Source organism: Cucurbita maxima, unplaced genomic scaffold (genome assembly GCF_002738345.1).
Source record: "Cucurbita maxima cultivar Rimu unplaced genomic scaffold, Cmax_1.0 Cma_Scf00031, whole genome shotgun sequence".
NCBI lineage: Eukaryota > Viridiplantae > Streptophyta > Magnoliopsida > Cucurbitales > Cucurbitaceae > Cucurbita > Cucurbita maxima.
This window is the reverse complement of record NW_019272047.1, coordinates 1,148,540-1,173,965: the sequence shown is the minus strand read 5'-3', so window position 1 is coordinate 1,173,965 and position 25,426 is coordinate 1,148,540. Positions and strand designations below refer to the sequence as shown.

Below are 25,426 nucleotides of genomic sequence, written 5' to 3'. Positions count from 1 at the left end.
AGTTTAAAAAATTATTGATATTATTTTTATGGTGGTAAAAAGAACATACTAGAATCTGGCCGATCCCTCCATGAAAGCAACAATATCTCATCCTCTCATCAAAGAAAATAAAAATTAAAACACTACGTTCTCCTTGAAGAAGCAGTAGGGAAAGAGGACTGAACCATCTAATTGAGACAGTGAGACAGGAACGAATTCAGACTCTTTGCTTTCAACTGACAATTGCAATGAGATAAGATGATCAATTCAGCCATACGGCGGTGAATTCGTTCTCGGGCCTTGTACACACCGCCCATCTCAGGTGTCAAACCAAAAGGAACTATCTGTTTACAAGACCGGTAGGCCAGGTTGGCTCTAGCATAAGGAGGGCTTTCGCCCCAGGCTTGAGCCTTTAAAGGTATAACATGATAGGAGAGGTTCAGGGGCAGGGGCGAAGAAAGACACTTTACCGAGTTGTAGAGGACGATTCTTCTTTCGGGAAGTAAAGCTGCTGGATGGATGAGAACCTTCTTGAACAGCTCTTGCTGCAAATTCTGACTAAACTCGATAACTTGGCGAGGGGGTGTAGGATATCATCAAAATTTAGTTTTTTTTTTTAAATTTAATTTTTATGTTTAAAGTTTTTATTCATGTAGCTATGATTTCTATAAACTTAGTTAGGGTCTAGTCTTATCCAACGCACTCTAGTGTCTCTATTGCTCAATGTTCTTTGCCACATGAAGGAGTGATATAAGCTGCAATAGAAAAGATCTAAATCACAAAAATCAACTTCAACTGCAATGGAGGTGGAGAGTTATCCATCCCTTCTTGTTCTTTTATTTTCATGCCATTCTCGATCTTTCTATGCTTTAAAAGTTAGGTGTCAAGATAAAATATTTCCTGAATTGATAGGAAGAAAAGGAAATTGATAGGAAGAAAAACCAATATAAATTTAGTAATTCTTTTTCGAATAGGTTAGATTTTTTAAAATACTTTGGTCTATATCCCTATTGTCTAATGTAAATATGTGTGGATGAAAATAAATTATTGATGGCTTTCATCTCTAAGTTTATTGGTTTTCAATATATCAAGAACGACACTTGAATTTGACATTCATTTATGATTTTGTATTTGTTTTAAACTTTCAAAGACTTTAAGAGTTAAAGAGTAATACAAAACGAAAAACATAAACTCACATCGGAGAAAGCTTTCGTTTGAGTTCTTAGATAGACCAAAGGTACTTCTGGTCAAGAACTTCTATTACCATCTCAAAACAACTTAGATTAAAAGCATATTGCAATTGGGGTGGTTGTAGAACTACAAAGCTGTCTATTTTTGAGTTTTGCATCTTACTTGAAAATTCAATTATTTCTTGGACGTCTAAAAAGAAAACAAATGTGTCCAGATAATCAGCAGAAGTCGAGTATCGAGCTATGACAAATACTTGTTTAGAGTTAACTTGGCTGAGATACATTCTTCAAGACTTGAAAGCTCTGCTGTCCAAACCAACATTGTTGTATTGAGATAATCAAGCATCATTGCATATAGCAACAATCCAGTTTTTCACGAACTTACGAAGCACACTGAAATAGAATGCCATGTTGTTCGGAAAAAGTTAAAAGTTTAAATCATCAAACCCGTATGTGTAAGCATTAGTCCACCTGGTGATTTGCACCCCTGGGCCCATCATAGTGAGGCTAGTTGTTCGTAGTCGGATGTTCGGAGGTCAGCAAACTCTCGAATATCATGAAGGCATGATGATGATCATCATCATAGTGTACGCCTCTTTACTCATTATCATAATTGGGGAAGTAACCCAATGGATATAAACACACAATATGCATGAGGTCCCTTACTATTGGATGGTATAAAATTGGTACAAGTTTGAGAGGCAACTTTTTGTGGAGGGTGAGACTCAAACCCAATTCTCTTCCATGTCCAAGTCCTCCTCCTTCATTCCATTCGGGAGCTTCCAATCAAAATGGTACAAAAGATTCGCTAAAGCCAACTCCACGATTTTCACCCCCATATTCAACTTTGGGCACATCCTCCGACCAGCCCCAAACGACAAAAACTCAAAATGTTGTCATTTGTAATCAATCAAGCTCTCTACAAATCTCTCTGGAAAGAACTCTTATCGGTCTTTTCAAATGTGGGGTTTCGTCTAATTGCCCAAACGTTCACTTGAACCATCGTTTTCGAGTGAAAATCATAGCCTTCAATTTTGAAATGGGAAATGGTTTCTCTTAGAATAAGGGGGTATGGGTGGATGTAATCTTAGTGTCTCTTTTACTATCATTTTCAAATATGGAAGCTCTTCTATGTCTCTCTCTATGTTACCTTTCCTTTGTTTTCCATATGATTTTTAATTTCTTCTCGAACTTTCTTCATCGATTTTAGATTTTTCACTAGTTCTACCATTACCCAAACTATAGTAATTGAACTAAAGGATAATCCTGCAAAAATTATGTTAGTTGATACACAGTATACAATAGAAAAATGTTAGAAGGTCATGAGTTAATGAAGGATGCATGAGCGTAGAGATAAAAGCCAAAAATGCTCAATAACTCAAAATTAAACTAAAACTTAAGCCTAAAAACCATTAATGTTTAGGCATATAAGTTGCTTACAAAAAGAATGACTTTGATGCTCTCGTGTGTAATGACAATGATATCATTTTACTTTGGCTTAGGCCTCGCAGGATGAAGATGTTCACCAATCACCTCTTGGAACGGAACATTCATCTCATTAAAAACCCTCTCGTCTAGCTTTTCGACCACTAAACCAATCAATTACCTTCCCCACAAAAGGAATAGGAAAAAACTCAAAAGCACTATAGCTTCCCAAGAGGACCTCAACTTTACTCACAATTTCATTAAATCAATCCACTTTAAACAACTTCCCAAAAGCAATTCTAAAAATAATACCAGCAGTGAGAGCAACAGAATTCTTAGCAAGATCAATAGCAGATTCACAAGAAGCTGATTACAAAATTGATTCAATAAGCCAATCAACTTCTTGCTCTCTATCGGGTTAGTAAGGTAACACCCTCTTCATACTAAAAAGTCCAAGAATACAATTTTTTTGTATCACTCGTCACTATTCACTGTAAGGAAAAATTCAATATCAAAAAAATTGTAAGTGAATTTTTTTGTAACATCGGTTTGTGGTTGGTTACAACTTTGAAAATCGTGAGTTTTTAAGAGGGTGCGAGCGGTCTCAATGGAGGATACGATGGTAGTTTCCATACGTCATAGCTGAAAGAGGCGCCATAGGGATTTGTGTGGGAGCTTTCCAAGTTGGAGCAAGTTTCCTATGAATGGAAGTTTTGGTGGGCTTGGAGGAAAATTACCCTTTTTTCTATTTGTAGCTGCTTTTCCTTTTTGGATGATGAAAAGTAGAGATAGGAAGAGGACGAGGGGAAGCCATGGACGGAAATCAAGGAAAGACATTGGAATTTAGAAACCGTTCAAGAACCAGAGGAAAAATATTATGAACAAAAAAGGGTAGTTCTTCTTTAGATTAAACACATAAAATAAAAAGAATGATACAAAAAATAAAAATAAAAAATGACGGTCCACTCCATAAAATCAACCCGCTATAATCCCTCGCCATGGAAAATAAAAATTGAAATAGTGTTTCAAACTTTAATATTTCTTTTATAATTTTTGTATCTTAAAGTTTTTATTCGCCCGTTTAATCTTCTAGTAGATAATATATAAATTTTGTAATAAAATCAAGTTTAGAAGTTATGATTTTCATACGTCTAGTTAACTGGGTCTAGTCCTATCCAACTACACTCCAGAATTTCGATTGCTAGGTAGTACTCATGGAGTAGGCTCTTCGAAAGAATGATACAAGCTGCATTAGAACATACCAATAAACGACAAAAATCATCTTCAAGGACTTTTGTTTCAATTCATTTGGAAAGTGGTCCATCCCTTCATGTTCTTTCATTTTCTATTACATGTTTTTTTTCATTTTCATGCATTGTGTAGTATGTTTACGTTACTCCCAATCTTTCGATACTTCAAAATTTAGAGTGTGTCAGATCATTTATCCCAAACGTAATAAAATGATAAAAAAAAGTCATTATGAATTTGGTACGTTAGATTCTTTTATTCTCAAAGGACAATACTAGCCTCCTAGTCATTAAATATGACTTTTGGAGGTGTTGTTTACTTTTATTGAATCATGTTTTAAATAAGTCTATATCTTTATTGTCTTGTCATTTTAAATTCAGTGATTCAATTATTTAAATTTAACGTCAATCTGTATAGTGAAAATAATTGTCAATAACCCATCAACACAATAAATTTTTTGTGTCAGTGTAGTGTAAAATTATCGGATGCCATAATACAATTATTTGAGTCAGGTTTTATAATTTAGTGGAAGAATGTCCGACTATCATCCACAAAATTGATGTTCTAAGGTTCTATTTTAGTCCACGTTTTCCTCTTTCATTTCATTCGACAACTTCCAATCATAATGGTACAAAAGATTTGCTAAAGCCAACTCCATAGTTTTCACTCCCATATTCAACCCAGAGCATATCCTCCGACCAGATCCAAATGGCAAGAACTCAAAATTTTGTCCTTTGTAATCAACCGAGCTCTCTGCAAATCTCTCTGGAATGAACTCTTCTGGGTCTATCCACCATGTGGGGTCTCGTCCAATTGCCCAAACGTTCACTTGAACTATTGTTTTTGGGTAAAAATCGTAGCCTTCAATTTTGAAATTGGAAATGATTTCTCTTGGAAGAAGAATCGGTCCTGGTGGATGTAGTCTAAGTGTCTCTTTCACTATCAATTTTAGATATGGAAGCTTTTTTAAGTCTCTCTCGGATACCTTTCCTTTGTTCCCACGTGATTTCTAATTTCTTCTTGAGCTTTCTTCATCAATTTTGGATTCTTCATGAGTTCTGTCATTGTCCAGACTAATATAACTAAGCTAGTGTCAATTCCTGCTAAAAATATATTTCGTTGATGCACATCATACCATAGAAAAAATTATAAGGTTGAGATATGATGGTGAAGGCATGAAGGACAGAGACAAAGCAAAAAATGCTCAATATCGGGTTACTAAATTGAATGTTTAAGCTTAAAAACCATTAAAAATTAGAGATAGAAGTTGCTTACCAAAAGAATAGCTTTGATGTTTTCATGGGCAATGACAATACTACAAGTTTCAACTTGCTTTTTACTGATAGTGAAAAGCACATCAATAATATAGTCTTGTTCTGGTTTAGGCCTCTCAGGATGAAGGTGTTCATCAATAACCTCTGGAAACAAAGCGTTGATCTCATTAAAAACTCTCTCAAATTTAGCTTCTCGTCCACGGAACCAATCAATGATCTTCCCAACAAAAGGAGCAGGAAAAAGCTCATTAGAACTGTAGCTTCCCAACAATGTCATAGCTTCACACACAAGCTCATGAAATACTCCCCTTCAAACCTCTTCCCCCCAAATGCAATTCTAAAAATAATACCAACGAGGAAAGCAAATGATTTTTTTAGTAAGATCAACAACAGCTTCACAAGAAGCAAATTTCGAAATCGATTGAATAAGTAAACCAATTTCTTAGTCTCTAATGAGTTCGTAAAATATTACCCTCTTCATACTGTACAACTCTTGCATACAAATTTTGCGTCTCTCTCCAGTAATCATAAGGGGAAAACCCAATATCAAGGAAATTATAAGTAAATTTTTTTTGTAGCGGGGTTTGTGATCTACTGCAACTTTGAAGATCGTGGATTTTCAAGAGGGCACGAGCAGTCTCGGCAGATGATATGATGATGGTTTCTATACGACCTAGGCTGAGGCTCATAATGGGACCGTAAAGCTGAGAGAGGCGCCATGCCAAGTTGATGCATGTTTTGGAAGCTTTGGTGGGCTTGGAGGGAAATTACCATGTCTTCTATCTGCAGCTGCTTTCCATTTTAGGAGGATGAAAAGTGACGAGGAAGAGGACGATGGGAAGCCATGGAGGGAAATGAAGGAAAGACATCAAAATTTAGAAAGAGTTCAAGAATAAGAGGAAAAATATTATGAATATAGAAAAAGGGTCATTCTTTAGATTATATAGTGTTTTAATTCCCGTTGTCATATATTATTTAAACGAAAACACTGAAATATTTTTAAATTTTTAATGGTTGTCTTTAAAATCAATAGTTTAAAAATTATTTAAAACGAAAATATGATGGTCCATAGAAGTACAAAGTTTATTGATATCATTTTTATTGGACTCAAAAGAAGGATATTAGAATCCATGATTTCCATAAATCTAGTTAATTGGATAGAGTCATATCCAACCCCACTTTAGATGCTCAATTGCTCAATGGTCCACATGGAAATGTCTTTTGAAAAGTGTGATACAAGCTCCAATAGAACTGACCTAAATCACAAAAATCAACTTTAAGGATTTTTGTCTCAATATATCAAGAATGACACTTGAATTTGACATTCATTTATGATTTGCTTTAAACTTTTGAAAACTTTAAGATTTAAAGAGTAGCACAAAATGAAAAACATAAACCCACTTCGCCGAGAGCAAGCTTTCGTTTGAACTCTGAGATACATCAAAGGTACTCCTGGCCAAGGACTCTCATTACCATCTAAAAACAACTTATGATTGAAAGCATATAGCGATTTCGATTGGGTTGTTGAACTACTAAGCTGTCTATTTCTGAGTTTTGTACCTTACTCGAAAATTCAATTATTTCTTGAAAGTCTAAAAAGCAAACCAATGTGTCCAGATCATCTGAGTTTTGCATCTTCTTGGTAAACTCAATTATTTCTTGGAAGTCTAAAAAGCAAACTAATTGTCCAAATCATGAGCAGAAGCCGAGTATTGAACTATGACAAATACTTGTTTAGAGTTAACTTGACTGAGATACATTCTTCAAGACTTAAAAGCTCAGCTGTCCAAACCAGCATTATTGTATTGTGATAATCAAGCATCGTTGCATATAGCAGCCAATCTAGTTTTTCACAAATGTAGGAAGCACATTGAAATAGATTGTCATGTAGTTCGGAAAAAGTTAAAAGTTGAAATCATCAATCCATGTTATGTTTCGACTAAAATATAATTGACAGATGTCTTCACTAAACCTTTGGGAATACAACAAATTGATTTTATGAAATATAAGTTGAGTGTGATTGACATATAGTCTCCAACACAAACACGGGGGAGAATTATGAAATTTGATTTAAGATATTAGTTTTGGAATATATTTTATATAGGTGTAATCCGTTACGAATTTTTTTTTTTTTTTTTTAGTAATTTCTTTGTAGTATATTTTGTCTTATTTTCGGGTTGGTAGTTAGAATATTTTCTCTATTAGTAAGATTTAGTTGGTAGCTTGTATCCTAGTTGTGAACATTAATAAAAATCAAACTTTTAATCCCACTTATGTTTCTCGTTCTTAACATTTTTCCATCATTTGTTTTGTTAGTCTAGACAAAAGCCATAAGACTTTACAATTAGAGGACTCGACTTTAAACTTAATACTCATGGATGGTATGAAACTGGTACAAGCTCGAGAGGCAACTTTTTGTGGATGGTAAGACTCAAACCTGACTTCTCTTTCAGGTCGAAGTCCTCCACTTTCATCCCATTGGGCAACTTCCAATCAAAATGGTACAAAAGATTTGCTAAGGCCAACTCCACATTTTTCACCCCTATATTCAACTCCGAGCATATCCTCCAACCAACCCCAAATGACAAGAATTCAAAATGTTGTCCTTTGTAATCAATCGAACTCTCTGCAAATCTCTCTGGAAGAAACTCTTCTAGGTCTTTCCAACATGTGGGGTCTTGCTCAATTGCCCAAATATTTACTTGAACAATCGTCTTTGGGTAAAAATCGTAGCGTTCAATTTTAAAATTGGAAATGATTTCTCTTGGAACAAGAAGAGGTGCGAGTGGATGTAGTCTTAATGTCTCTTTCACTATCATTTTCATATATGTAATCTCTTCTAAGTCACTCTCTGCTACCTTTTCTTTGTTTTCCACGTGATTTCGGATTTTTTCTTGAGCTTTCTTCATTAATGTTGGGTTCTTCACGTCTTCTATCATTGTCCAGACTAATGTAATTGAACTAGTCTCTATTCCTACTAAAAATATGTGCTTTCAATAAAAAATGTCAAAAGAGTATATGACATTAAAGATAGAGACAAAAAAAAAAAAAAAAAAAAAAAAAAAAAAAAAAAAAAAAAAAAAAAAAAAAAAAAAAAAAAAAAATGAAAAAGTTAGTTAACACTAGATCGAAAGTTTAGAAACTAAACTAAAAATTTAGTGTAAGACCATTAAATAATAGAGATAGAAGTTGCTTACCAGTAGAATAGCTGTGATGTTTTCATGGGTAATGACAAGAGGGCAAAATTTAATTTTCTTTTTCTTTTTACGGATAGCAAAAAGCACATCAATAATATCATCTTGTATTGGCTTAGGCCTCGTAGGATGAAGATGCTCATCAATCATTTCTTGAAACAAAACATTCATTTCATTAAAACCTTCTCAAGTCTAACTTCTCAACCACTAAACGAATCAATTACCTTCCCTACAAAAGGAATAGGAAAAAACTCAGAAGCACCGTAGTTTTCCAATAGGGCCTCAACTTCACTCAAGCTCATGAAATCCATACCCTTTAAACGGTTTCCCAAAAGCAATTCTAAAATTAACACCAGTAGTGAGAGCAGTGGACTTCTTAGTAAGATCAACAACTCCCCAAGAAGCTAACTTCGAAATCGATTCAATAAGCAAACTAACTTTTTGTTCTCTAATGGGTTCGTGAGATATCACTCTCTTCATACTGAAAATCTCAAGAATACAAATTTTACGTATCTCTTGCCAGTAATCACTATAAGGTAAAAACCCAATGTTAAAGAAAATTGTAAGTGAGTTTTTTTGAAAGCTTCTTTTTGTGGTCTACTGCAACTTTGAAGATCATGGATTTTCAAGAGGGCTCGAACAATCTCTGTAGAAGATATGATGATGGTTTCCATACCCGTGAGACTGAGGCTGATAATGGGACCATAAAGCTGAGAAAGGTGCCTTAAGGATCTATGTGGGAGCTTGCCAAGTTGGTGCAAGTTTCCTATGATTGGAAGCTTTGGTGGGCTTGGGGGAAAATTACCCTTCTTGCTATTTGCAGCTGCTTTCTCTTTGAGGATAATGAAAAGTATAGAGAAGAAGAGGATGAGGCGAAGCCATGGAGGGAAAGGAATTGAGAAAGGAAGGAAAGACATTGGAATTTAGAAAGAGTTCAATAATAACAGGAAAATGTTTATGAATAAAATATGGTCGTTCTAGATTTAATAATAGTAAAACAAGACGTTTTGCCGTTTCAATTCTCATTTTCATAATTAATTTAAATGAAAACAATGAAATGTTTCAAATTTTTAATGGTTGAAAACTGTAGATGAAAAAATTATTAAAAAGAAAATTTGATGGATTACATAACCAATATCTTGATATTATTCTTACACCAGCTTGAAGAATGATTCCAAGACACGACGGTCCACTCCATAAAAGAAATTAGCTATCATCGCTCATCATCTCTCATCTTGATATTAGTCTTCTCATAGATTTTCATAGACCTAGTTAATTAGGTCTAGTCCTATCCAACCCAGAATTTTGATTGTTCTTTCATGTTCTGTTACACTCTCTTTATACATGACACAATAACGGCCCCAGACATCGAACATCAATGCAAATAATGGAGATTACTCTATTTTGTATTGTTCTTTCATGTTCTGTTACACTCTCTTTATACATGGCATGGTCTCGGACATCGAACATCCATGTAAATAATGAAGATTACTCCCTTTTGTATGGTTTAAATAACTTTTTTATTCTATGAAATTACTCATCAACATAAGCTAGCTAAGCTAATATACAATAACGTTCTTTGTGTTAGTATAGTGTAAAATTATATGCAATACTACAATTATTTAGGTCCGGTTTAATAACTTAATGTAAGAATGTTAAAATATCATAAACAACATTTTTTCTAGATGAATTTTTTCTATTTTTAAAATTTCATCAATTTAGTAAATATTATGACAATATAAGTTTATAATCAACAAATATTTGTTGAGGAGTTATAGAAAGACGTTAAAATATCCTTTTTAAAATTTATATTTTGAATTTTATTTTATTTTAGTTTCAATTAAAAAAACTCTCAATTGTAATGTATTATGACATCTCGTACTACACATTATCTTCAATCATATCATCATTGTGCATCTTATATCATCATGTCATCATATAACATCACATCATATCACATCATCATCATAGTATATAAGCATAAATGGCACGTGCAAGAGCCATTTTTTTTTTTTTTTTTTTGTGGAGGGTGAGACTCAAACCCAAATTCTCTTCCATGTCCAAGTCCGCCTCCTTCATTCTATTCGACAGCTTCCAATCAAAATGGTACAAAATATTCGCTAAAGCCAACTCCACAGTTTTCACCCCCATATTCAACTCTGGGCACATCCTTCGACCAGCCCCAAACGACAAGAACTCAAAGTGTTGTCCTTTGTAATCAATCGAGCTCTCTGCAAATCTCGTTGGAAGGAACTTTTTTGGGCCTTTCCAATATGTGGGGTCTGGCCCAATTACCCAAATATTTACTTGAACCATCGTTCTTGGGTAAAAATCGTAGTCTTCAATTTTGAAATGGGAAATGGTTTCTCTTGGAACAAGAAGAGGTGCTTTAGTGGATGTAATCCCTGTGTCTCTTTCACAATCATTTTTAGATATGGAAGCTCTTCTAAAACTCTTTCAGCTACCTTTCCCTCGTTTCCAACATGATTTTTGATCTCTTCTTAAGCTTTTTTTCATCAATGTTGGGTTCTTTGCGAGTTCTGCCATTGCCCAGACTAATATAATTGAACTTGTGTCTATTCCTACTAAAAATATATTCGGTTGATGCACATCATACAATAAAACAATGTGAGAAGGGTGCGAGAGTGTTAAGGATATTTAGTAATAAATTATAGTTTACCATTTATATATATTTTATTATAAAGCAAATATCTAGATATTTGTCTTATTACTGTAGGTTGTTTTCCATTTAGTGTTATTTCCATTTATTACTATTTTTCATATCTTTGTAATTTATTTGATTATAAATAAGATAACTTTCACACCATTTAGATGTGGTGGATTAATCAAATATTCTTATGGTATCAGAGCCCTCTCGGTTTAACAACCCCGATCCTTTCTTTTCAATGGCTTTTGAATCCTCTAATCTTCTTCTCCACCACCCCTGCTGACTTTGACGCTGCAAGGGCAGTCGTCATGGCTACCGCAGGCGGAGCATATTGATTACTCTTCGGCTCCACCCTATTGACCTCCAAATCACCTTTCGTCATACTCTGTACATACAACCTCACCTTTTCCAATCCAATCGGTTTTCCCCTTGGCCAATATAGTCTCTCTCATTTTCTTCCCAATCAACCCTTCATCCTTGACAGGAACCCTAATCTCAGGATCCTCATCAATGTTCTCTTGAGAAATATACAAAATCTTGACAAGCCTATCGACCTTCTGCAGAGATTTACCTTTGGAATCTGGGCGTTGCACCGGCCTCTTCGCCAACCAAGTTGCCGCCGCCCTTCTCACCAAAATTGGCTCCTTCGCCCAACGTGGCAACTCTTCCGGCTGCCCTTCTCGCAAAAATTGGCTCTTTTGCCCAATGTGGCGACTCTTCTAGCTTCAACATTGTCTTTGTCCCTTACTCTAAGTTTCCCCTTCTACTTCTTGGGGTTAGACATATTCTCACCAGAGCCAAGGCAGCATCGTCGCTGAGCGACAATCCCTCTTTATGGGTTAGGCATATTCTCACCGAAGCCAAGGCAGCATCACTGCTGAGTGGGGATCCCTCTGCAATTTTTGATGGCCAAGAAAGTGTTTCTCTACGCCTCCTCCGAACCAGGTTGTTGACATCTTCACGAAAAGTATTTCTCAACCTCTCTTTGAATTTTTCAGATCCAAGCTTCACATTCGTTCAAATCCGACGCTCAGCTTGCGGTGGGGTGTTAAGGATATTTAGTAATAAATTATAGTTTACCATGTATATCATATTTGATATTTTATTACAAGGCAAATATCTATATTTGCTTTATTACATAGGTTGTTTTTTATTTATTGTTATTTTCATTTATATTTCTATTTATTACTATTTTCATATCCTTGTAATTTATTTGATTATAAATAAGATAACTTTCATATCATTTAGGGGTGGTGGATTAATCAAACATTCTTACGCGAGAATGAAGAAAGCCATGACACATAGAGACAAAAGAAAAAAAGGCTCAATATCTGCTCAAAAACTTATTAACCTAGATTGGAAGTTTAGTAATTAAACTAAAAATTTAGTGGAAAACCATTAAAGATTTGGGATAGAAGTTGCTTAGTAAAAGAATAGCTTTTATGTTTTCATGGGTAATGATAACCGTACAAGCTTTAACTTGCTTTTTACTAATATAGCCAAAAGCACATCAATAATATCATCTTGTTCTGGTTTAGACCTCTCAGGACAAAGGTGTTCATCAATCATTTCTTGAATCAGAGCATGGATCTCATTAGAAACTCTCACAAGTCTAGCTTCTCATCCATTGAACCAATCAATAGCCTTACCTATAAAAGGAATAGGAAGGAACTCATACAATGCCATAAGCACTCTAGCTTCCCAACAATGTCACAGCTTCATATACAAGCCTATAAAATCCATCCCCTTCAAACAGTTTTCCAAAAACAATTCTAAAAGTAACACTAGTAGTGAGAGTAGTGGACTTCTTAGTAAGATCAACAATAACTCCACATGAAGCTGATTGTGAAATCGATTCAATCAGCAAACCAACTTCTTACTCTCTAATGGGTTCGTAAGATAACACCCTCTTCAAATTGAAAAGCTCAAGCATACAAATTTTACGCATCTCTCACTAGTAATCACTATAAGGTGAAAACGCAATTCAAAAAAATTGTAAGTGAATTTTTTTGACAGATTGAGTTTGTAGTCTACTGCAACTTTGAAGATCATGGGTTTTCATGAGGGCACGAGCTGTCTCGATAGAGGATACGATGGTGGTTTCTACACCGCCAAGGTTGAGGCTGATAATGGGACCGTAACGCTGAAAGAGGCGCCATAAGGATTCGTGTGGGAGCTTGCCAAGTTGATGCATGTTTCCTATGATTGGAAGCTTTGAAGTTGAAAACACAATGTCAAAAAAATTGTAAGTGAATTTTTTTGACAGATTGAGTTTGTAGTCTACTGCAACTTTGAAGATCATGGGTTTTCATGAGGGCACGAGCTGTCTCAATAGAGGATACGATGGTGGTTTCTACACCACCAAAGTTGAGGCTGATAATGGGACCGTAACGCTGAGAGAGGCGCCATAAGGATTCGTGTGGGAGCTTGCCAAGTTGATGCATGTTTCCTATGATTGGAAGCTTTGGAGGGCTTGGGGGAAAATTACCCTTCTTTCTAATTGCAGCTACTTTCTGTTTGAAGATGATGAAAAGTAAAGAGAAGAAGAGGATGAGAGGAAGCCATGGAGGAAAATGAAGGAAAGACATTCGAATTTAGAAAGAGCTCAAAAACAAGAGGAAAATGTTTTTGAATAATAAATGGTCCAAACATTAATTGTTTCAATTCTCATTTTCATATATTATTTGAATAAAAACAATGAAAAAATTATTTAAAAAAAAAATTTGATGATCTAAACGATTTCTTGATATTAGTCGGACTATAGCATAAAGAATGATTCCAAAAAACGAAGGTCCCTCCATCCAAGCAAGAAACTATCATCTCACGGTGAAAAATAAAAATTGAAACTTAACTTCTTTTAATAATTTCTGTATTTTAAAATTTTTATTTGTGTGAACACATTTGTTTAGCTTCGTGGTAGAGTTCCATAGACCTAGTTAATTAGGTCTCGTCCTATCTAACTCAGAATTTTGATTGCTAAGTGGTTCACATGGAAAAGCCTTTTCGAAAGAATGTTACAAACCACGATAAAATAGACAAATAAACGACAAAAAAATCGTCTTCAATGATTTTTTTTTTCAATGCATTTGATTTGGAAAGTAGTCCATACCTACCTGTTCTTTCATTTTCTATTACATCGTTCTTTCATATTCATGCATTACATAGTATATTTGAGTCACTTTCGATATTTTGATACCTCGAAGTTCAGGATCTGTTGATCAAATCTCTCAAACGAAGTGTAATGATAGAAAGGAAAACCATTGTGAATTCTTTTTCTCAAAAGCTTAGATATTTTTTAATTAAGTCATCCAAATGCTTAAATTTAACGTCAATCTATGTGGATGGAAATAAATTATCGATGACCCATCAACACAAGTTAGCTAAGCTAGTACAAAATAACGTTCTTTCGGTTAGTATAGTATAAAATTAATACTACAATTATTCAGGTCACGTTTAGAATTTCAGAATATTATCCACAAATTTTATTTCTAATTCACTAGATTACCGCAATATAATCCCTCAATTTTATCTAAAACAATAAATAAAAAATAAATGAGACTAAATAAAAATAGCACACATATTAAATGTTACATAGATTAACGAAACTTTTAACATTTTTATATTGAATTAAATTCAATAGCAAATTTATTTTTTAACTATCTAAAACAATTTAAGAATATTATTGAAAATAATTTTTTTTTTGTTTTTGTTTTTGTTTTAATTCAACCAACACATTCCTAAAATTTCTATATATATATATATATAGAGAGAATTAAATATTAAAAGTAAGAACACGGTGTATAAACTTAAACTCTACAGACACGGTGTATAAACTTAAACTCTACGGATTGAAATACCACTATCCTATGCATAAATTTTACTTGTGAAGTCATTGTCAGTGTATAAGAGTGCGTTGTCTTTACCTGAAAAATAGGAGCAGCCCATGACTTAGTATTTTAACAAATACTAAGTAAGTGAACCTACTATTGGATTAGGGAATGCAAACACTTGCCACTCATGATTAAAGTGACCCTACTATTTGGGTTAAGGAATGCAAACACTTGCAACTCATGATTAGGAACATATCGTTAAAACCATTATAGGGGTAGTCTCCAGTCTGGACAAAATTGGATGTGTAGTACATCTCCACACACGACCCATATGTGTGAGCATTAGTCCACCATCTCACATATTGAGTCATATCATCATCATGCATCTTATATCAACATGTCATCATGCATCGTCGTTATCATATCATCATATAATATCATCATAATATAACATCACATCATACTAGCTCACATCATCATCATAATATATAAGCATAAATGATACGTGCAAGAGTCACTAGCCTCGTGTCGTCATACATAAAAAAAGGTCTTGAACTTTATAATTAGAGGACTCCACTTCAAACTTAATCCTCATGGATGATATAAAGTTGGTACAAGCTTGAGAGGCAACTTTTTGTGGAGGGTGAGACTCAAACCAGAATTCTCTTCCATGTCCAAGTTCTCCTCCTTCATCCCATTCGGCAGCTTCCAATCAAAATGATACAAAAGATTCGCTAAAGCCAACTCCACAATTTTCACACCCATATTCAATCCTGGACACATCCTCCGACCACTCCCAAATGGCAAAAACTCAAAATGTTGTCCTTTGTAATCAATTGAGCTCTCTACAAATCTCTCTGGAAGGAAATCTTCTGGGTGTTTCCAATATGTAGGGTCTCGTCCAATTGCCCAAACGTTCACTTGAACCATCGTTTTGGGGTGAAAATCATAGCCTTCAATTTTGAAATGGGAAATGGTTTCTCTTGGAATAAGAAGGGGTACCGGTGGATGTAGTCTTAGTGTCTCTTTCACTATCATTTTCAAATATGAAAGGTCTTCTAGGTCTCTCTCTCTTACCTTTCCGTGGTTTCCCACTTGATTTCTGATTTCTTCTTGAGCTTTGTTCATCCATTTCGGATTTTTCATTAGTTCTGCCATTGCCCAAACTATAGCAACTGAACTAGTGGATAATCCTGCAAAAATTATGTTCTGTAGATGCACGTCATACAATAGAAAAATGTTAGAAGGCTATGAGTTAATTAAGAAGGCACGAGGATAGAGATAAAAGCTGAAAAGGCTCAATAACTTCTCAATAACTCATTAATACAAAATTGAAAGTTCAAAAACTAAACTAAAACTTAAGCTTAAAAATCATTAAAGTTTAGGCATAGAAGTTGCTTACAAAAAGAATAGCTTTGATGCTTTCATGTGTAATGACAACATTGCAAGACTCAGCTTGCTTTTTATTGATAGCCAAAAGCACATCAATGATATCATCTTGCTTTGGTTTAGGCCTCGCAGAATGAAGATGTTCATCAATTACTTCTTGGAACAGAACATTCATCTCATTAAAAACCCTCTCAAGTCTAGCTTTTCGGCCACTAAACCAATCAATTATCTTCCCCACAAAAGGAATAGGAAAAAACTCAGAAGCACCGTAGCTTCCCAACAGGACCTCAACTTCACTTGCAATTTCATTAAATCCATCCACTTTAAACAACTTCCCAAAAGCAATTCTAAAAATAACATCAGTAGTGAGAGCAATCGATTTCTGAGTAAGATCAACAGTAGCTTCACAAGAAGCTGATTGTGAAATTGATTCAATAAGCAAACCAACTTCTTGCTCTCTAATGGCTTCGTAAGATAACACCCTCTTCATACTGAAAAGTTCAAGCATACAAATTTTCCGTATCTCTCGCCAATAATCACTGTAAGGCGAAAACCCAATATCAAGAAAATTGTAAGAGAGTTTTTTTGTAACATTGGTTTGTGGTCTGTTGCAACTTTGAAAATCGTTGGTTTTCAAGAGGGCGCGAGCAGTCTCGGCAGAGGATATGATGATAGTTTCTATATGGCATAGGCTGAGGCTGATAATAGGACCGTAACGCTGAGAGAGGCGCCATAGGGATTTGTGTGGGAGCTTGCCAAGTTGGTGCAAGTTTCCTATGATTGGAAGCTTTGGTGGGCTTGGGGGAAAATTACCCTTCTTGCTATTTGCAGCTGCTTTCTCTTTGAGGATGATGAAAAGTAAAGAGAAGAAGAGGACGAGGGGAACCCATGGAGGGAAATGAAGGAAAGACATTGGAATTTAGAAAGAGCTCAAGAACAAGAGGAAAAGAGGAAAAAGATTATGAATAAAAATGGTCATTCTTTTTTAGATTAAATAGACATAAAACATCTCATTTTTGTATATTATTTGAATGAAAACAATAAAATATTTTTAAATTTTTAGTGTTCGTCTCAAAAAAACATTATTTAAAAAGAAAATATATGGTTTATAAATGTCACGATTTCTTGATATTATTCTTACGGTACTAAAAAGAATGATAAAAAAAAAAAAAAAGACGGTCCACTCCATAAAAGCAACAAGCTATCATCTCTCCATAGAAAATAAAAATTGATTTTATAATTTATGTATTTTAAAGTTTTTATTTGCGTGTACAAATTTGTTTAGCCTTCTAATAGATAATATATAGGTTTATGAGTGAAATGAAGTTTAGAAGCTATGATTTTCATAGATCTAATTAATCAGGTCTTGTGCAATCCAACCGCATCCCAAAATTTCGATTGCTCCGCCGTTTTCGTGGTGTAGCCTCTCTGAAAGAATGATACAAGCTGCAATAGGTCAAACCAATCAACGACAATAATCATCTTCAATGACTTTTGTCTCGATGCATTTGGAAAGTGGTCCATCCATCTTTCATTTTCTATCACACGTTTTTTTCCTTTTCTATTACATGTTCTTTCATTTTCTATTACAGGTTTTTTTTTTTCATTTTCATGCATTGAATAGGATGTTTGAGTTACTCCTAATCTTTAATACCTCGAAATTCAAAGTGTGTCAGATCAAATATCTCAAACGTAGTAAAATAATCGAAACAAAAGTCATTATAAATTTAATACATTCTATTCTTTTTTTCAGAAATTAAGAGTTTTTAAAAAGATTATAAATGTATTAAAATTATTTTTAAAATATAAACAAAGGTAACTTAAAAAAAAAAAAAATTAAAAATGGGTAAACTTAATTAAAAATTTTAGTAGTTGACAAATAGACGGTGGCATATTGACAAATGTCATTATTGTTACACCGATTACTAGACCGTGAGGCTTTTCCAAACGATATTTTCTATTTACATTCCCGTTTCTTAGAAAGAGCGGCTAATCGATCCGACCAGACAGGTGCACAAAATTCATGTTCTAGTTCACTGAATTTCCACAATATTTAAAAAGATAAATGAGACAAAAAAAAAAAAAAAATTGCACAAATATTAAATGTTAGGTAGATTAATGAACATTTTTATTAAAAAAATATATTTTGGAAATTCCGAGAAGGACCCATACTTGTCGGCAAGGAACAAACGAAGATTTTGCCATTTTACTTGGAATTAGGACACGATCTTGAAGGGAAAGGTTCGGGGAGGGAAGCGTGATTGATGAGTTTGTTGAGCCAATTTTTGAAAAGGAGGATCAAGAAACCACAACTAAAGAGCTTAGAACCATGGGTAAGAATTAACTTTTAGGCTCCAATTTCTACTCTATGGTGAACAAAAACTTATGATTCTTGTTTGGTTAGATTCATGGGGACATTTAATTAATGGTTGAATTCAAGCTTGTTTGGCCACACACGACGTTCGTGCATGCTTTGTCTATCGCGTGCGACACAATCATGTCGCATCTCATTGTCATCTTGGTTCTCAACAACACGATCCATACATCGTGATGTCGTCCAATGTCTTGGGATACATTGACCATCTTGACTTGTTTGAACACATTCGTTGGAAACTGACCCATGTGTCGATCATCTCATTTGTGTATCTTGAACATCCATCCATCTGGTTTACTCGAGTATCGGACTCTCCTGTGACCATGCTAAACTATTTACGACATACATTTCAGATAGTGGGTGTATAATCCAACCTCTCACATATGGGCTGGGTCGCAATACTAGCATACCTATGTCATTCGGTACTGTTGTTGAAAGACCCTTTTCAAAGAAAGACGCCTAAGAGGCTCATTCCATGACATTCGCCCACACTGACACACGCATGTACCATAAGGTAGCTAGCTTAGGCCACAAGGCGTAGGGGTGAGAGCCAACGTCATGCCTCCCCCTATAGTACATTTTGAGACATTTTCAGTCCTTCGCGAGTAAAGGTCATTTCAGTGAGTAGACACATGGTCTCGTGCATAATCCATCGAGTATCTGTTTCACACCAAATTTGGTGGACTTTCATCTTTCATACCGACGACTTAATTTATGAGCCACATGCTGAAACTGATATCCAAACCCCGACTTCTAAGGTTATGGCCCGGGGCCCTATCTGGCCCTCTTCGAGCTTGTCTTCGATACTCGTGTTGTCTTGTTCTCTTGAACTTTTTGCATGCCTCGACTTAGCTTCGATGCACACTCTTGGTGTGTTGGATGATGCACTATCCTCCCCGATCGCATCATTGCACTTTTTCAGTCTTGGCCCCTATGTGGCTAGATGGACGCCACTTGAGGGTTGCCCCTTATCTGTCCTGTGTGTGGGTGTCACAACCTACTTTCTCCCAGTAAAGTTGTGATACTCTCCCACATAATCTAACCATTGTCCTCGATGACTTTCTCGTGGTCACAATCATATCGTCGATTGAGACATTCTCCCCCATTTAATCTCGACATCTTTCCAATGATGACCTGAATATTGGACTAGCTACACACTTGACCTGCTTACTAGTTAGTACTTTCAGAATGAATACGATTTGAACCGATCCAAGTGGACCGTTTTCTACCTCTATCTATGCTTGAATTCCTGGCCCTTTTTCCCTCACTTGATGCTTGTGTTACAGCCATAGTAGTTCCGATTTCTTCAGCAAGTTCAAAGATCTCTGCTAGGTTTTGGACAAACTTACCTGTTTTCCCCAATCATTTCTCATCAACCACTCAACTTTTTTTCCGAGGTAAACAAAATTTTTTGTTTTATTCAGATTTACCTGAGGATAAAAATTACTCAAATTTACCAGAGGATGTAGCTCGTAGCTTGAAGAACAGAATCTTTATTTTCTTTCCTCCTAATTTTGTTGCAATTTAGAAATTAAATACTAAAAACAATGAAAATAATATTATAACAAACAATATTTGAATTATAGGATCTAAATAGCGGAATAATACTATTTATTTAAGTTAAATTAAGTTAGTAATTGAGTTACTAAAGGAATTAGGTGAATGTATTTAATAGGGTGAAACACCTCCGTATATGTGGAAAAGAATTCGAGGGACCAAGGCAAGCCAATTCGGAATTAGATAGCAACTTCGACTAAAGTTAATCAAGTAAATGGTCTTACTATCAGCGTGATTAGATATCGATGTTTGTATGATGACACGTGCCCCGTGATTTTGCACGTGTCATATACTTGATATATGTGAAATGTTTATGAAATGATGTGATTATGATATCTTTAGAAAAGGATATGACTATGAAATATTTATGAAATAATGTGACTATGATATATTTAAGAAATGATATGACTATGATATGTTTATGAAACGATATGACTATAATATGATTATAAAATGATATGACTATAATATGTCTGTAATATGATGAATAAAAAAGGGTAGTTCTTAAACACATTAAAAAAAAAAAAAAAACAACAAATCTTAACTATTTCAATTCTCAACCCGTTATAACCCCTCACCATGGAAAATAAAAATTGAAATAGTGTTTCAAACTTTAGTATTTCTTTTATAATTTTTGTATCTTAAAGTTTTTATTCGCCCGTTTAATCTTCTAGTAGATAATATATAAATTTAGTAATAAAATCAAGTTTAGAAGGTATGATTTTCATACGTCTAGTTAACTGGGTCTAGTCCTATCCAACTACACTCCAGAATTTCGATTGCTAGGTAGTTCTCATGGAGTAGGCTCTTCAAAAGAATGATACAAGCTGCATTAGAACATACCAATAAACGACAAAAATCATCTTCAAGGACTTTTGTTTCAATTCATTTGGAAAGTGGTCCATTCCTTCATGTTCTTTCATTTTCTATTACATGTTTTTTTTCATTTTCATGCATTGCGTAGTATGTTTACGTTACTCCCAATCTTTCGATACTTCAAAATTTAGAGTGTGTCAGATCATTTATCCCAAACGTAATGAAATGATAAAAAAAAGTCATTATGAATTTGGTACGTTAGATTCTTTTATTCTCAAAGGACCATACTAACCTCCTAGTCACTAAATATGACTTTTGGAGGTGTTGTTTACTTTTATTGAATCATTTTTTAAATAAGTCTATATCTTTATTGTCTCGTATATTTGAAGAAATGTTTTCAAAGTTTTATTAGTTCTCTTTACAAACAGTAGATTAAAAAATTATTGAAAAAGAAAATAGGATGGTTGGATAGAAATCCAAGATTTCTTGATATTGTTATTATAGTGCTAAATAGAATATACCAGAAAATAGCTATCGAACTCCAAAAAGAAAAGAAATTTAAAAAATTAACCCCATCAAAATTTAATATTTTTAAGTGTTTATCAGCGTTAGACAGATTTGAACGTTTAGCTTTCTGGTAAATAATATATATTTTAACCAATAAAATTAAATTTAAAAATTATAATCGGATCTAATTGGATTGCGTCCGATCCTATTCAACTCGAGAACTTTGTTTACTTAGCAATTCATATGAAGAAGCCTCACAAAAAGATAGAGATGGAGAGATAACAATAAAAGATGAAAATCTACTTCAAGAATTTTTGTCTCAATGCATTGGACCCGACATCCGATGAGATAAAATGTCTCGAAGAAAGTGAAGTGATAGGTAGAGAAATCATTATGAACTTGGTAATTGGATTCTTTAATCAAAAGCTTAGACTTTTTAATTAATTTATTTTTTCAAAATTAGTAGTAAAAAGGTTAAAATGTATTAAATTCTTTTTAAAACATAAATAAAACGTAATTTTCAAAATTTATATGCATAGTAGTAGAGAAATCACTACTTTTGTGTACATCATTCTTTACTGCAATTTTTTTTTTTTTTTAATTCAACCAACACATTCCTAAAATTTCTATATATATATAGACTAATATATACTTTTCTTTCTAATAATTTGAGTTTTTTCTTGAAATACCTCTATTATATGCATAGTCTCTACTTGCAATGTCGTCGTCAGTGTATAAAGGTATCTTGTATTTATCTGAAAGTAGAAATAGCCCAGATTGAGTATTTTAAAAAATACTTAGTAAGTGGCCCTACTATTTAGGTTTTGAATGCAAACACATGTCACTCATGTTTAGGGACATATCGTTAAAATCATTAGAGATGTGGTCTCTACAAATTTAGATTTGTAGTACTTCCCTACACACTACCCATATATGCGAGCATTAGTCCACCAGGTGGTTTGCACCACCTAGGCCCATCATAATGAGGCTAGTTGTTCGTAGTCAGACGTCCAGAGGTCAGCAAACTCTTGAATATCATGAAGGCATGATGATGATCATCATCATAGTGTACGTGTCTGTATTCATTATCATAATTGGGGAAGTAACCCAATGTATATGAACACACAATATGCATGAGGTCAGTATAGTTTTCATCTTAAATTATTCTTATGACACAACCCTATACATCATTCACATATTATTCTAGGTAACATGCATGCATTAGCCTTCATACATTCATCATCATTACACTCATGTAAGGTTGTGTCTCAGAAAACTCTTCATCATAATGCAGCATGTCATCTCATACATACACATCATCTTAATATGAAATATCATCATACATCATCATCATCATGTCATCATATCATAATATAACATCACATCATACTAGCTCACATCATCATCATCATAGTATATAAGCATAAATGATACATGCAAGGACCATTGGCCACGTGTCGTCATACATAAGACAAGTCTTATATTTTACAATTAGAGGACTCCACTTCAAACTTAATACTCATGAATAGTATAAGATCGGTACTAGTTCGAGAGGCAACTTTTTGTGGACGGTAAGACTCAAACCCGATTTCTCTTCCATGTCCAACTCCTCCTCCTTCGTACCCTCCGGCAACTTCCAATCAAAATGGTACAAAAGATTTGCTAAAGCCAAATCCACAGTTTTCACCCCCATATTCAATCCCGGGCATATCCTCCGACCACCCCCAAATGACAAGAGCTCAAAATGTAGTCTTTTGTAATCAATGGAGCTCTCTGCAAATCTCTCAGGAAGAAACTCTTCTAGATCTTTCCAACACGTGGGGTCTAGTCCAATTGCCCAAACGTTCACTTGAACTGTCGTTTTTGGGTAAAAATCGTAGCCTTCAATTTTGAAATTAGAAATGGTTTCTCTTGGAACAAGAAAAGGTGCTGGTGGATGTAATCTTAGTGTCTCTTTCACTATCATTTTCTAATATGGAAGCTCTTCTATGTGTCTCTTTCTGTTACCTTTCCTGTGTTTCCCACATGATTTCTGATTTCTTCTTGAGCTTTCTTCATCAATGTTGGATTCTTGGCTAGTTCTACCATTGCCCATACTAATGTAATTGAACTTGTCTCTATTCGTGCTAAAAATAGGTTTGGTTGATGCACATCATACAAAAAAAAAAAAATGTTAGAAGGCTGTGAGATAAGGGACAAGGGAGAATGCATGAACTGAGAATGTTTGCTTAAGCCACCACACCTAAATTGTATGTAAGTCAAATAAATTACAAGGAGATGGTAAGAGTAATAAATGGAAATAACCATAAATGAAGACACATATGTTAAGTTAATAGACATCAATATCTAGATATTTGTTTATAATAAAAGATTAAATATGATATATATGATAAATTATTATGTTGATTGCACAACATACAATAAAAAAATGTTGGAAGGCTGTGAGATAACACAGAACACATAGAGACATCGTAAAAAAGATTCAATATTGCTAAAAAAAAACTAGTTAATCACTAGATTGAAAGTTTAGAAACTAAATTAAAAATTTAGTGTAAAAACCATTCAATAATAGATATAGAAGTTTCTTACCAAAAGAATAGCTTTGATGTTGTGCAAGATTTAACTTGCTTTTTACTAATAGCCAAAAGCCCATCAATGATATCATCTTGTTTTGGCTTAGGCCTCATAGGATGAAGATGCTCATCAATCACTTCTTGAAACAGAATATTCATCTTATTAAAAATCCTTTCAAGTCTAGCTTCTCGGCCACTAAACCAATCAATTACCTTCCTCACAAAAGGAATTGGAAAAAACTCAAAAGCACTGTAGCTTTCCAATAGGGACTCAACTTCACTCACAAGCTCATGAAATCCATCCCCTTTAAACGGCTTCCCAAATGCAATTCTAAAAATAACTTTAGTAGTGAAAGCAATGCACTTCTCAGTAAGATCAACAACGGTTCCACAAGAAGCTGACTGTGAAATTGATTCAATAAGTAAACCAACTTCTTGCTCTCTAATGGGTTTGTAAGATAACACCCTTTTTATACTGAAAAGCTCAAGTATACAAATTTTGTGTATCTCTCTCCAGTAATCGCGGTAAGGTGTAAATGCAATGTCAAGAAAATTGTAAGTGAGTTTTTTGATAGCATGCATTTATGGTATGTTGCAACTTTGAAAATCGTGGGTTTTCAAGAGAGCACAAGCTGTTTGGGCAGATGATATGGTGATGGTTTCTATACGGCCTATGCTGAGGCTCATAATGGGACCGTAAAGCTGAGAGAGGTGCCATAACGATTTGTGTGGGAGCTTGCCAAGTTGATGCAAGTTTCCAACGATTGGAAGCTTCGGTAGGCTTGGGGGAAAATTACGCGTTCTTCTATTTGATGCCGCTTTTCATTTTAGGATGATGAAAAGTGAAGAGAGGAAGAGGATGAGGACGAGGGGAAGCCATGGAGGGAAATGAAAGGAAAGACATCAGAATTTAGAAAGAGTTCAAGAACCAGAGAAAAAAGATCACGAATAAAAAATGGTGATTCTTCTTTCGATTAAATAGACATAAAATAAAAGTCATATGAACGAAAATAATGAAATATTTTTAATTTTTTAGTGGTTGCCTTTAAGTACAGTAGATTAAAAAATTATTTAAAAAGAAAATACGATGGTCCACAGAATTACAATGTTTCTTGATATTATTCTTACAACACCAATAAATGATACTAAAAAATGACGGTCCACTTCATGGAAGCAATAAAGTGTCATCCTCGGAAAACAAAAAATGAAACACTGCTTGTTAGGATGATCGATTTGAATACTAATCTTCTAGTAGATAATCACAAATGATATCACGTTAGAAGTTATGATTAGACCTAATTTGATTGGATTTGGTCTTATCCATTCCTCTCTTAAAAAGAGATTGAGACAATAATATAAGCAATAATAGAACAATAAAGGACTAAAATTAACTTCAAAATTT

At 34.3% G+C, this 25,426-nt stretch overlaps 3 protein-coding genes across 3 annotated transcripts in view; all 3 read right to left on the bottom strand.

Annotated features, from left to right (window-relative positions):
• LOC111466492 (cytochrome P450 71B35-like) overlaps positions 1 to 24,970 on the bottom strand; it is a 33,725-nt gene extending 8,755 nt beyond the window's left edge. The window contains exon 1 of the mRNA XM_023111159.1: positions 24,300 to 24,970. Coding sequence (XP_022966927.1) covers positions 24,300 to 24,606 — 307 coding nt within the window. The 5' untranslated portion in view covers positions 24,607 to 24,970. The remainder of the gene's footprint in view (positions 1 to 24,299) is intronic.
• On the bottom strand, positions 4,379 to 5,389 carry LOC111466491 (cytochrome P450 71B26-like). The gene is given in 3 exon segments (XM_023111158.1): positions 4,379 to 4,826; positions 4,829 to 4,945; positions 5,118 to 5,389. Coding segments are annotated over 2 exon segments (486 nt in total). The 5' UTR covers positions 4,908 to 4,945; positions 5,118 to 5,389; the 3' UTR covers positions 4,379 to 4,419.
• LOC111466487 (cytochrome P450 71B34-like) lies at positions 15,230 to 17,140 on the bottom strand. The gene is made up of 2 exons (XM_023111154.1): positions 16,211 to 17,140; positions 15,230 to 16,017 (listed from the first exon to the last, which is right to left on the bottom strand). Exons 1-2 carry the CDS (start codon positions 17,108 to 17,110, stop codon positions 15,400 to 15,402), a joined length of 1,518 nt encoding a protein of 505 aa, XP_022966922.1. The 5' UTR covers positions 17,111 to 17,140; the 3' UTR covers positions 15,230 to 15,399.
• Positions 24,971 to 25,426: the final 456 nt, after the last annotated feature.

Bases quoted from the DNA above. Each gene is read 5' to 3' on its own strand.
- LOC111466487 (XM_023111154.1), bottom strand. From the start codon at position 17,110: ATGTCTTTCCTTCATTTCCCTCCATGGGTTCCCCTCGTCCTCTTCTTC. The intron at 16,018-16,210 runs GTAAGCAACTTC...GTGCATCTACAG, and splicing joins GCATCAAAGCTATTCTTTTT to AACATAATTTTTGCAGGATT.